At 39.5% G+C, this 14,127-nt stretch overlaps 1 protein-coding gene across 7 annotated transcripts in view; it reads left to right on the top strand.

Moving 5' to 3' along the window:
• The first annotated feature begins 7,522 nt into the window (after positions 1-7,522).
• VAMP4 (vesicle associated membrane protein 4) overlaps positions 7,523-14,127 on the top strand; it is a 28,050-nt gene continuing 21,445 nt past the window's right edge. Inside the window, exons 1-3 of one of the 7 annotated variants that reach the window (XM_031435764.2) lie at positions 7,730-7,904; positions 8,406-8,642; positions 10,711-10,833. In XM_031435764.2, the coding sequence (XP_031291624.1) occupies positions 10,768-10,833 (66 nt within the window). In that variant the 5' untranslated portion in view covers positions 7,730-7,904; positions 8,406-8,642; positions 10,711-10,767. Of the gene's footprint in view, positions 7,652-7,729; positions 7,905-7,997; positions 8,100-8,131; positions 8,379-8,405; positions 8,643-10,032; positions 10,580-10,710; positions 10,834-14,127 lie in introns of those variants that run through there. The other 6 variants (XM_031435768.2, XM_031435763.2, XM_031435770.2 and 3 more) reach the window with 6 other exon arrangements.

The raw sequence follows: 14,127 nt of genomic DNA, 5'->3' as shown, positions 1-14,127 counted from the left end.
CAAACTTTGCATGCATCAAAATCAGCTTGGGGGGCTTAAAAAACAGATTGCTGAGCCCTAGCCCCAGAGTTTCTGATCCACCAGGTCTATAGTGGGGCCCAAGGATTTGCAGTTCTAACAAGTTCTCAGGTGATACAGATGTTGTTGGCCCAGGGACCACACTTTGAGAACTACTGCTTTTAAATATAATTGCGATAAGTCACATCAAAGAAAATCTATTTTCATATACGGCTTGCTGGGTTCACATCATTTCCTCTCTACCTAAGATAAGGTGAGCTGGAAAGAGCCTCTGAGGTGGCGTCTGCTACTGCATCATTCCTAATAGGTGAGATGTGGGCTCTTGCAGAGAGCATTTATTGAGGGCTGAGGACACTGTCCTTGAACAGCTATACAATACCCAAAAACCCAAAAAAGCACAGCCTCTCCCCTCTCACTTCAAGGATTTATTCAATTCAACAAACATTTAAACTGACTAATATGAACCAAACTCTGTGGTGAAAGCTAAGGATGCAATGGTAAGCAAGGCAATTGTATGGAAGACACACATCAAATAATTACAAAAAATAATCTGTAATGAAGGTTCGTGATATGTGCTGTGAAGGAGAAGCATAAGATTCCACAAGATCAGATATCTTTGAGACGTCTTCTGATTTAGGGGGTGACTGAGAAGGCTTTTCTGAGGAAGGGACAAAAATATTTTTAAAGATTCTATAATCTGACTGTTTTGTTAAATACTGCTCACCTAAACTTGTTGCAGTAGCATCAGGATGACGTAGGTAAGAATCAAGAATTTTCACCCTCTGCAGTTCTCTTCAGGAAACTCCTTCTTTTCCCTCTCTCTCTACTGTCCTTTCTGATAAGGACATGATATTAGAAAAGGTCATAAGGAGTGATTTCAATCAGCGCAGCCCGAGCTCCACCCCTTATTTGATGCCCTAAAAATACAATTATTGTTTGCACTATGTCTCAGACCAAGAGGGTAAGTAACTCACCTATCTCCACCTGTGCCTGCCTAAGAAAGCAGTAACAACCAGAGCACTTTAAGCTAAAACTTGCTGGGGAAGTTTCCTGAAAGTGTATGAATGACTAACGCAAAAATACTTTAGATATATAATATTAGAGTCTGTCTTTTAGAATACTCATAATTGCAACATTTCTCTCAAGTTTTGCCTGTGAAATACAATTAATAGGTATGTTATCATTAGTGTCCTTGGTTAATTTAGGCCAATTAGATATTAAAATACTTTGTATTTTATTACGATCCTCTGAGTGGTTACCAGTATGATTTTTTTTAATTGAAGTATAGTTGATGTATAATAGTATATGTTACAGGTGTACAATATAGTGATTCACAATTTTTAGAGTTATTACGAAATATTGGCTATCATCCCTGTGTTCCACAATATATCCTTGGAGCCTATTTTATATCTAATAGTTTGTACCTCTTAATCCCTTACCCATTGTGCCCCTCTCCCCACTGGTAACCACTAGTTTGTCCTCTATATCTGTGAGTCTGCTGCTTCTTTGTTATATATACTAGTTTATTATATTTTTAATTTTTCTATTTTTTATTTTTGGCAGGGGCAGAAGAGGTAATTAGGTTTATTTATTTATTTATTTTTAATGGTGGTCCTGGGGGTTGAACCCAGGACCTCGTACATGCTAAGCATGCGCTCTACCACCGAGCTATACGCTCCCCACCGATGTATTTTTTAGACTCCATATGTAAGTAATATCATACAACATTTGCCTTTCTCTGTCTGACTTATTTCACTTAGCATAATGCCCTCCAAGTCCATCCACATTGCTGCAAATGGCAAAATATCACGTTTTTATGGCTGAGTAGGATTCCATTGTATATATACACTATATCTTTTTTGTCCATTCATCTGTTGATGGACATTTAGCTTGCTTCCATATCTTGGCAGGTGTAAATAATGCTGCTGTGAACATTGGGGTGCATATATCTTTTCAAACAAGTATGATTTAAAATGCAAACTGAGCTTAGATAAAGCCATTCAACATTGTGGGGTTTTTTCCCTAAAAATGTAAATCCAGACCTCTGAATACATAATTTGCAGTTAGTCTTGCTTAGTTGAAAAATAAGATTTTGAGTAACAATATTCAATTAAGTGACTGTTGCTAAGGTAATTGCAAAATGAGGAATAGATAACTAAAAGCATTTCTGAAAATTTGGGGGGTCGAGGATGGGAGAAAGCATGTGGTAGGCAGAATAATGTACTTACAAAGATGTCCATGTCCTAATTCCCGGAATTTGTGAGTACATTAGGTTACATGGCAAAGAGGAATTAAGGTTGCTGAATCAGCTAACATTAAAATAGGGAGATTAGTCAGTTTATCCATATGGGCCCAGTGTAATCACGAGGGTCCTTAAAAGTGAAAGAGGAGGGCAGAAGAGGGAGAAGCAATGAGGTGGTCACATGAGGAATGGCTCAGCATTGCTGGCTTTGATGATGGAGGGGGTGGGGGGCGCGAGCCAAGGAAAGTACCTCTAGAAGCTGGAAAAGTCAAGGAAAAGGATTCTCCTCCAGAGCTGAGTTTTTGGTAATTTGCTACAGTAGCCACAGGAAAGTAAGACAGTGCGTAGACGTGAGAGGGAGTGTGTGGTTGGGCAGAGGGTTATAGTCGGGGGAGAGCAGCAGAAGATAAAGCTAGAAACTGAGGAGAAGGTCAGGTTTTGAGAAGAATAGAGTTCTTCTATTCCAAGCATGTAGATTAAACTTGCCATTGGAGAACGAGGGTTGTTACCATTGAAAAGGACTGGTAATATGAGAGATGTTCTTAGCAAGAACTGAAGCACTGATGACTGATGATGTATAGGGTATGAAAGATTGAGGGACTCAAAATGGCCTCCACATTGGACTCTGGATGACTGGGGAAATCATCTATAGAAAGAAACAGGGAAGGAGATAGAGCATCATTTGTAGAACTGTTGCTGCAAGGATTTCAGAGGTCATCACACTTGTAAAACCTGGAGCCAGAGCTAACAGCCAGTCTCCCCACCTGGCATGCCTATCCCAGGGCCCATACCCATCTCAAATTCTGTCCGTGGTATCCAATTGGAGTTGGTTGTCCAAGACATGAAAAGGCTTGAGTGGGATATAAAACTGCTTAAAGGGAACCTCTCCTTGGTGAACAGGGAGTGGCCTATATAATGCTGGAAACTGTTTCATACTGGAAGTCTCCTTTGCAAATGAGTTTGTTTTCCACATCTGAAAAACTAAGAAATAAATAGTCTCCTGTGTCTTGGAACAATGGAAGGCACACATGACATCCCAGGATAATGTAACATTTTATTAACTGGCATCAATGTTTTTTGAAGGTATTGTTTCCCTGAGAAGTAATTCTTTAGCTGACATTGGATTCTTAAGATTGGAATAATCATAATAGTATTTTTTAGTTCGTGTATAACCTGCCATTTGCCAAGAATTTTCTCATATATTACTTTGAAATAATGAGATGGAGATACACACACACACACACACACACACACACACACACACACAACTAAGGCAAAACGCCAGTTAATTACAAATAAATGAAAAAGTGGTACATCACTGAGTGAATTCAGCCATGCCTGCCTCTGGGCATTGTACTTGATTCCCAGGATTTTCTTTGTTCAGTAGTTTCCGACTGTAAGTGCACCAGTTTTCTGAAATGCATGGACTGCAAAGCATTTATGTCCACTTTTGCGGGGGAAAAGCAGAGAGCATAGCATACTGGGCCAGCAGGCAGTAACATTTTGATAACTGGAAAGCCAGGGAAGATGAGGGAATGGTGCCAAAGGGTGTGTGCCTGGTGCATCGGACCCCTACATGAGGGGGCTCACGAAGCCCTCCATTTGGATCCCATCTTTGTGTTTTACAGCCTGGATAATGGGAAAGAGTACAAGGTTAAACTATTACAATGTTTTCTCCATAACTTTATTTTATATTTCAGTTATTTTGCAGAAGAAAAAAACCCTTGGAAAACAAGTTGTTTTTATCAAACTCCAGCACTCAGCACATCTACCCTGAGCAACTCATGTATCCCATTTTATTGGATGCCCTGTCCTCAGCCCATAACATTTTCTACCACCAAAGAAAAGGATTTTAAAACAGTATTTAATAAATAAAAATCCCTTAAGTGCTCCACCTAAGGTATTTTTTTAACATTCAGATCCAGAGAACTTCAAAGAATCCAGGAGAACAAAATTCCCTTTAGTCTAATATGCAATCCCTCTCTAAAGCTAAAACACTTTTCTTGCCATAAGGGTGCAGAAAGGTCTTCCCCTAAGAAGAATCTCAAGTTACGGTGCCAAATGTTTTACTGTTCTTAATCCCTCTCATCTTTGAACAGTGTACCTTTATGCTCATTTGTTCTGATACGAAGAAGGAAAATGTTTTTCCTAGTATGTGGAAATTTCATCCAAGCAACCATTCTAGTGTTTGAAAACTCAGCAGAGACATGTCCTCAGGAAGTATGGTGTGAACATTTCTAGAGATGGCAGGAAAGGGGACCCTGGGCTAAATTTAAATCCCTGTTATTAATAGGAAACTATGTAGTCCAGATGTTAAGAATATGGGATTTGGAATCAGAAAGATCTATCCATTTCTCAGTATGTGAATTTGATCAAACGTCTAGCCTTCTGATCCTTTACCTAGTGCCCTCCTTTGCCTCCTTTGCCTCCTTTGCTCTTGCCCAACTTCAGCCCATTTACCACACAGTAGCCACAGTGATTTTTTTTTAATATGAAGCATTTTTTAATTGAGATACACTTCACATAACAAAATTCACAATTTATACTCTGGTTCCTCTTCAGATCAAATAAATCTTTCCTTTATTAAAAAAAAGACCATTAAAAATTACACTTCAGTGGGTTTTAGTATATTCATAATGCTATGCAACCATTACCACTACCTAATTCCAGAATCTTTTTATCACCCACAGAAGACACCCCCTACCTATTAGCAGGTAGTCCTATTTTTCCCTCCTCGTACCATCTTGCAACCATTCATCTACTGTTTCTATAGATTTCTGACTCTGGAGATTTCATAAAAAAAGGAATCATATAGTATGTTGTCTTTTGTGACTGGCTTCTTCCACTTAGCATAATGTTTTCAAGGTTCATCCATGTTGTAGCATGTAACAGTACTTCATTCCATGTATTACCTGAATAATATTTCATAATATGGATAAACAAAATGTGGTGCATGTATTCATCAACAGGTGAACAGTTGTGTTGTTAACACATTTTGGCAATGATGAATAATGTTTCTATGAACATTCATGTACAAGTTTTTGTATGAATGTGTGTTTTCGGTTATCTAGAATTTATATGGAGGAGTGGAATTGCTGGGCCATATAATTCTGTTTAACTTTTTTTAAAACATTTTGTATTGAGTTATAGTCACTTTACAATGTTGTGTCAAATATATTTAACTTTTTGAGGAAAACAATGATTATTTAAAAGTATAGATCTGTTCATGTCACTCTCCAGTGGCTTCCCAATGCAATGAGAATGGAATCTAGACTCCGCATGTCCTATAAATTTCTTTCATGACCCAGACCCTGCCTACATCTCCAAAGTTCTCTTCTACCACTCTCCCTGTTTACCAAGCTCCAGACACACTGGCCTGCTCCATTAGCCTCAAAAATACCAATCTCCTTGTCATTGGGAAAACTGAATAGCTACATACAAAAGAACAAAGTTGGGCCCTATCCTCACCATATACAAAAATACCATTTATGTCTTTAATCCATTTTGAGGTAAGACCCAAAACTATAAAGCTCCTGGAAGAAACATAGGATATTGGATTCATGACATTGGATTTGGCAATATCTTCTTGGATACGACACCGAAAGCACAGGCAACAAGATGGGACTACATCAAGCTTCTATGCATCAAAGGAAACAATAAACAGAGTGAAAAGGCAGCCTGTGAGATGGAAGTAAGTATTTGCAAATCATGTGTCTGATGAGGGGTTAATATCCTGGCCTCTCCTGAGGCTCGCCCTGTTCCAGGTCCCTGGCCAACCTGATTTTCCTGAATGACCATGCACCTGTTCAGCCGGCCTTTGCAGCCAGGCATACCTGATCTACAGTAACTGTAAAAAGACATGTCCTAAGGTTTCAGAAGTGTCGGGGATAGAGAGACTTTGTTCAGGTGATTAAAGAGTGAGATTTGCATTACCCCTCTCTAAAGCAATCATACCAAAATGTTTGGCAGAACTAAAGAACTATGGTTAAAAAAACCCAAAAGAATGGTTGATTCACACAAGTTATGCAATGATATGCTGGTACAGTGCACCCATCATATTGCCTTAAGTTGTCCTGTAAAAAGGGCTGAGGCTGTAACTGGTTAAACCTGTAATTGGCTAAGACAGCAAAGCTGGGAAGCACCCATATCAAACAGATACGCAGATATAAAATCACCTGTAGAAGGAAAAAAATACCTTCTGAGACATCTATGGATGGGTAATCCCACTAACATGCCTACACAGAGAAACGTACTATAAGTAGCTTGCCTTCTAGGTAGACCATTTCAGTCCATGTAAGCTTGGGTCCGACAGATAGTGTGTCAGTCTAATACCAGGCTTTCAGAAGCTTCAGTTGACAACCTATGGCTCACTCCTTCTCAACATCTCAGGCCAATTAAATCAGAACGTCAGAGCAGTGCCTGGGCATCAGTCATTGCTAAAGCGTTCCAGGTGGTTCAACTCTACATAATTAACTGGAGAGTCATTGCCCTCACCAAGGTATCTTTCAATTAATTAGCGTTTGTTTGGCTTATATGCACTAAACTGTATTACACAAAGGGCCCAGAGATATTTAGTAAGAAAGATGAGTAGCAAGCAAATTGATGGGGGGGGGGGGAACGACCCGATAAAACAATCCACCTGGGGCATGTGTGGGAGGGATGGATAAATAAGACAAAAAGGAGAAAGCAAAAAAAAAAAAAAAAAAGTGGAATTGCTTTGGATTACTATGCCCAGCTACTGCAGCCTTAAATATGCTACTAACTTCGGGGGAGGGGAGGTAGGAAGAAAAGAGAACAGTGTAATGGCCACGCGAGAGTGATTTCCCACCTGAAACCTGAAGGCTCCGGTGTCTGCCTGGTGTATGACCCAGTTATTTTACGTTAGAACTCTACAGCATACAGGGGAAAGAACACTGAGACCTCGTCTCAAATCTGTCCAAACTAGCTGTGCAACGTCACGTAAATCTCTTTGGTCCAGAGATTCCTACTGTCCAAAACAAGGAGACTTAATGAGTACCCTGAAGGTCTCTCTCCAGGTCCACCTCTGATGCTATAAACAAGGGATCACACAAATCTCCTTTCTTCAGAAAAGGCTCTAGACTAGCCGAAGCCGGTCCTCGGGCTTCGAGCCATCCCCGTTTTTCTGCTCGGCTTCCTTAGCCCGGGGGATGGACCGCGCACAAAGCACCACCTTATTAACGCCTCATCAACCCCAGTCACGAGCTAGCCCTCAGCGCCCAGCCCTCGGTGACTTCTCAGAGCTTCCTCCACCTCCCCCGAACGCCCAGTCTTGGCGAGGACCTCAGGAACCCGAGGTTGCCGTTTCTGCCTTAAAGCACAAGTACATCCTGGGGATCTGGACCCAAACCTGGCGTCCGCCGGGACCTCTAGGTAGAGAGCGAAGGGTGGGATCGACTCCCTCGACGATCTCCGCGGCCTGGACCCGCCCCCGCCGCCTGGCGCCAGGCCGCGGAGCGCCGATCGGCTCGATGAGCGGGGGCGCAGCTGCAGCGGAGCGGCCGACGCCGTGTCCGCGCCCACTGTGTTGCCCACCCCGCTTTCTTCCTCCGCTTCCCACTCCTTCCCCCGCCCACCCAGCGCTGCCCGCCCCCGAGAGCTGCCCGGAGCTCCCCGGGAGACTCAGGTACGGGCGCCCGCCTGGTCCCGACGGGAGGGGCTGATGTGCGGAGGAAGGAAACCGGGACGACGCCCCTGCCCCGCCGCTCCCAACGTCCGCGTCGAGCTGGGGACCGGCCTCGAGGGGCCGGGGAGGGAGCCCCGAGTGGGAAAAGGCTGGGGTCGGGCCGGAGGTGCCCTAGGAGGGACGACCGGAGCTGGGGTGTGTGGTGGGGGGCGGTTAAGGGAGAGAATGCAAATTGCAGGGTGCTCTGGGGAGATGGGAAGATTGGAGAGGAGTGGGTGGCAGCCGGGAACCTGAGTGGGTATCTTGGGGCAGAAAGGACTGGAGTGAGGAGCAGATGTCGGGGGACGTGGCCTGGTGCGACAGATGGGGTGGGGGGTTGAACGGAGCTGCTTGCTGGAGGGGATGGATTTGTTTCATTATTCAAAGGCTTGGGAGAGAGAGCGCCAACCCCGCTGCGTTTATAATGACCGGAAGGTGAGGTGAATCATTACACTTTGACAGGTTTTGGGAATAACATCTCCAGCCTGTATCCATCCAAGTCACTTATTTCCGTGAAACTGCACCAGCCAAGACTGCTGAGATGAGAAATGAGGAAGAGGAGTCAGAAAGGGAACGGAGGCTGGGAAAAGGAAAGCCTCTGTTCGGATTCGAGCTTTTTGTGAAATGAAATACCAGGGGTTTTGGTTTGCTTGTTGTTTGCGTAAAACAAAAATGAAATCAACATTTACTAAACAACAGGTTAGAAGTTTATTACGTGTAAAGCCAGTGAATACAGAACGTACTATCTTTTCAAAACATACAAGAAATTGTAAACGTATAATGATGGCATAAGAAGCAAAGATGTGACACTTAAGTGTATTGGAGGTCTCCCTCCAGTGTTGAAATACATCATATAGGCTCTTATATTTACATATATATACCTAGACACAAACACCTGCATTCATATGTATTTTTTTGAGGGGGTATCTTAGGTAGAATATTTATAAATCTTAATATCTGAGCATGGTTTATTTCTACTAGTTGTTTGGTACAAATATCAGTTGCCCTGTTGTTCATTAAGCGCAGTTAATTAATCTGCCAGCTGCTTTGCTGATGGCTTTTATGTTTGTCAGACAGCGATTTCTTGCCTTCATAAAGCTGATCCCTGGATTACTGATCCGAGTTTGGGTTTGCTCGTAATGAAACTTGTATTAAATTTGTAGCTTTCCTGTATGTTTCACAAAGATGTTATGTAAGTCTGCCTGTTATCTGCTTTTGGATGTTGAGGCAGCCCGTTTGTGGAGTTTAAAATATAAATAAAATACGGGTATAATTAAAAGAAAAGCCCTTAATTATTCGGTTGCTTCCTTTGTTATCTGTTTTTTGATACATTCTGTAGCATTTCTGCATGAATGAATTATTCTGAAATCAAAGTATGGGGAATAAAATGGGTAAGTTGCCAGATGTATGTGACAGAAAAGAACTCTAGAGCTGTTACTTAGGTAGCAAGTATTTCGTTTTTGCTACAAATGATTAAGCTTCTGTTTTGGAAAAGCATTTTGAATCAAAGGAAAGTGTATCAATTTGTTTTGATGGGAAGTCAGCTTAAAATTTTACTTTATTTGGTTTATGAAACTGGACTCTTGGCTTTTTTTTTTTTAAGTATATAGTATTAACCAACAAACTAATGTCTCATTATACTTAAAGTTCTTAGAGGTGTTTCTTCTTGTGGAAACAGAAAGAGGGCTACTAGGTTGTTACAGGGAAGTGGTCTTCCTAGAACAGAACTGTGTAACCTGATAGACAGCTAATTGGATAAATATTAAAACTGATCAGGCACAGCCATTGATTAATTTATGCCTATGTTTCTGCTATTTCAATGAGTAGAGTGACTAACACTGTTAGTTACTTATCTTTACTAAACCTTAATTTTCTTAGTTTCCTAGTGCCTACTTCAAAAGAGTGATGTAAAGAGTAAGAGAAAATAGTGTGTAAATCACTGAGCACAGTGCCTAACACACAGTAAACCAGCCACTCAGTACATCTTAGCTAGTCTCATTCTTCATCCATCTTCTAGTCCAACATACTGAAAACTCATGTTTGCATATGTCAGCTTTTTCTCAAAAAAATGTTCAGTATGTTGCATATTCAGGTATTTTCCTGGAAAATCACAATGCATATTGGCATATAAAAAGCTGTGAGATTTTCTGTAGCAAAACCAAACCAAACCAAACTTGGCTTTGTTTAACCCAGTACTTACCAAACTTACCCCTTTTCTTGGAGCACCTAGGGCTGTGCTTTAAAACAGAACATTATAGTTTACAGAATGTTTTTGCATGTTTGTGGTAACCTGATTTGACCATCCAAACTCCATGCCGAAGCCTAGAAATCACCATTTTACAGATGAGGAAACGGAATCATTGTTTAAGCAACTCAGTAAAAGTGAGAGAGTTAGAAATGTTCTGCTGTCTGCTGACTCCACGTTAAAATCTTAAAGCAGCTGATTTCTCAATCTCAAGGGGACAGCCTCCTATTTTTCCTCCTCTCCTGTACAGTCTGCTCTTTCCTTTTATAAAAATGTCACTAATTTCCTCCACATGTTCTCTTCAGAAAGTTATCTCCGTTTTCTCATGTTTTTAACTCTTTCTTACATATTGAGCCCTAGCATGGAGGCCAGGATCACTGGAGTGGAGCAGGTGAGAGGGAGTAGTGGAAGTCAGGGAAGTGGAGGGGGACCCTAATTAGGGCTTTGTACACTGTTTTAAGCGCTTTAGCTTACACCCCACAGGCTCAAGTCTGATGAAATGAAATTTATTTTCTCTTTAAGGTGGTGAAAACTTATTCTACTGGGAAGTAGAAGAGTACTCCCTGATTTAAAAAAAAAATGCCTCCCAAGTTCAAGCGCCACCTAAATGATGACGATGTCACTGGTTCTGTGAAAAGTGAAAGGGTAAGTTCAGAATCTGAATCTTGAAAAAAGAGAGATTCAAAATACCTTTTCTTTCTTTTGTGAATAATTTGTTCTAGAAAAATCTAATGTTTGTAAATCCTATTTGTTTTCTTCATAGTAAACTTTAAAAAGTATGTATTACGTAGATTGGGAACTCACCTGAATTCTACTTCCATTATTGACCAGATTTTAATCACAGCTTCTTTCTAGTCTTTCAAAGGGAATTTTGTACAAATACACAATAACTTATTCAGAACTCTGGAGCCAAATGTGGTTGGTGTTCCCCAGAATTTTTCAGGTTTTACAAAGATAGTTAAGTGCACATTATACAACAGCCTTTTGAGGTCTAGAGCAGCATCTCCAAACATATTAATATTTCTCAGTGAAATGTCTGATTAGTCTAAGTATATAAAGTATATAAATAAATTCGCTAACATCAGTTCAGGTCCAATGGGTATTGGCTCCAAACTTACAAAATCTCTTGGTTTTCAGAATTTTGTAGACTTTGGAATTGCAGATAAAGGATTCTGGTCCTGCAGTTGCCTCAGAGTCCAGAGTAGCTTTTATATAATGTTCAATTTCTAGTTTATTCCAGAACATTCTATGTAGAAATCTTTCCCTATAAATCTAGAAATTATGCAGCATTTTTGGAAGACAACACTGATATGAATATTGCAGATAGGTTACTTTTAGAATAAGTAATCAATAAGTATTTATTGAGGGAAGGAATTAGAGCTGTTGTTTTTCATCCAGCAACCTCACTCCCTGTCTTCTTGCCATTCCTTCATTTGCTGATTCATGCAGCAAATATTTATTGACTACCTACTATGTGCAAGGCATCTTGCTAAAAACTGGAGGGCGCAGTCTCTGCCCTTAAAGAGAAATAGTCTGTTTGACCTTGTTTTATATTCTCCTTTTTTGCACAACCCCAGAACCACATGTTATACACCCTGTCCAGCATTACATGATTTATAAATAATACGGGAATCATTTGTCATCCCTTTATTCTAACTCTGCGGTTTTTGTTTTTGTTTTGCTTGAAGGGGCATAGAATCCACCAAGAGACTAATCACTGATAAACTTTTAAAAATAAGTTTTATGTATATACTCAACAATATAAGATACATGGTCTCAATCAGTTCTACTGAGACTACACCTGGGACATGCACTTTTTTTTTTGGTGGGGAAGGCAAAATTTATTGAACTTGTCCAAATGGATTGGATTTATCATTTGTTTGATATCTTTTTTTTCATTCTAAATTTTTTTCTTTTTTTTTTTTTATTGAAGTGTAGTCATTTACAATGTGTCAACTTCAGGTGTAGAGCATAATTTCCGAGTCATACATACACATACATATATTTATTTTCATACCTTTTTCATTAAGGTTATTACAAGATATTGAATATAGTTCCCTGTGCTAGACAGAAGAAATTTGTTTTTTTAATCTGTTTTTATATATAGTGGTTATCATTTGCAAATCTCAGACTCCCAGATCTATCCCTTCCCACCCCCATTCCCCCGGTAACCGAAAGATTGTTTACTATGTCTGCAAGTCTGTTTCTGTTTTGCAGATAAGTTCATTAGTAGAGCACTTAATTTTTACATTGCTGGTTGGATACTTCCACAATTTGTGGTAAAAATTGGATACTGGATACCAGAATTGAACAAAATTGGCTGTTTACAGACCTCTTTTTTTTGAATGTTTCATAAATCATGAAATTTGATAACAGATTGATTTTAATAATCTATAAATTACTTTTAAAAACTTCCAAAAGTTTTGTTCCTCCTTCCTATTACACTTTTATTAATAATGACTTCATTGAGATATAATTCACATGCCTTACAATTCACTCATTAAAGTGTACAATTCAGTGGATATTAGTATTTAGTATTTCGTACATAATTGTGCAGCTGGGGGACCAGGTGGGTAAAGCTCAGTGGTAGAGCACATGCTTCACCTGCTTAAGGTCCCAGGTTCAATCCCCAGTATCTCCATTAAAAAAAAAAAAAAATATATATATATATATACACACACACACACACACACACACACACACACATAAAAATATGTAAATATATATATATAAAGGAATTGTGCAGCCATCACAATCAATTATAGGACACTTTTTATCATTCCAAAAAGAAACTCTGTACTTTTTTAGCAATCATCCCCATTCTCCTTATCCCTTCAGCCCTGGGCAACCATAAATCTATACATTTGTCTACTCTGGACATTTTATATAAATGGGAGCATACAATATGTTGTCTTTTATAAATGGCTTCTTAGCATAATGCTTTCAGAGTTCGTCCATGTTGTAGTATGTTTCAGTACTTCATTTTTATTGCTGAATAATATTCCATTATATGGATATACCATTCATCAATTGATGGACATTTGGGGTTGTTTCCGCTTTTTGGCAATTATGAATACCACTGCTGTGAACATTCACATTCAAGTTTTTGTGTGAACATATATTTTCATTTCTCTGGGGTAAATAACTAGTAGTAGAATTGCTGGGTATTATAGTAACTCTATGTTCAAACTTTTGAAGAATTGCCAAACTGTTTTCCAAAGTGGCTGCAGAACTTTTACATCCCTGCCTGGCAGTGTATGAGGGTTCTGATTTCTCCACATTTCTCCTCACCAACACTTGTTATTATTTGCCTAATGGGTGTGAAGTGGTATCTCATTGTGTCCCATTACCCTTTTTTGATATTGTATCCTGAGGACTCATGTTTGTTCAATGAATGGGTATAAAGACACTGGTTTTCATGTGTGTTTCTCATTGTATAACTATAATAAACACACTTTATCTTTAGTATCCTCATCCTCTAAGGCAAACTGTATCATAAATGTAATGATTGTTACTTATTACTTAGAAAAGCATTCAAGAATTATTTGTTGAAGAAATTAATATGTCTCCCTGAATATTGTTGACTTTGAACATCTTTTCATGTGGTCATTGGCCATTTCTTTTTTTGTTGGGGATTGTGTATTACTGTCCTTTGATGATTTTTCTCTAATGTGTCTCTTTCTTACTGGTTTGTCATAGCTCTTTACATAACAGAGATATCAGACTTTTGGTCTGAGAGTATGTTGCAGATTTTTTTACAGTCTGTTACTTGCCATTTAACCTTGTATATGATGTTTTACGTTCTTTATGTTTTAAATTTTTATGTAATCAAATTCATGAATCTTTTTCTTTAGAGCTTCTGGGGTTGTTATGTGACTTAGGAATAACTTACCCATCTTAAGAGTTAAATATTTATTTTGCATATTTTCACTCTTGTGA

Source organism: Camelus dromedarius, chromosome 23 (genome assembly GCF_036321535.1).
Source record: "Camelus dromedarius isolate mCamDro1 chromosome 23, mCamDro1.pat, whole genome shotgun sequence".
In the NCBI taxonomy this organism is placed as follows: Eukaryota; Metazoa; Chordata; class Mammalia; order Artiodactyla; family Camelidae; genus Camelus; species Camelus dromedarius.
The sequence above is the reverse complement of the archived record's forward strand: the minus strand, read 5'-3'. Positions and strand labels throughout refer to the sequence as shown.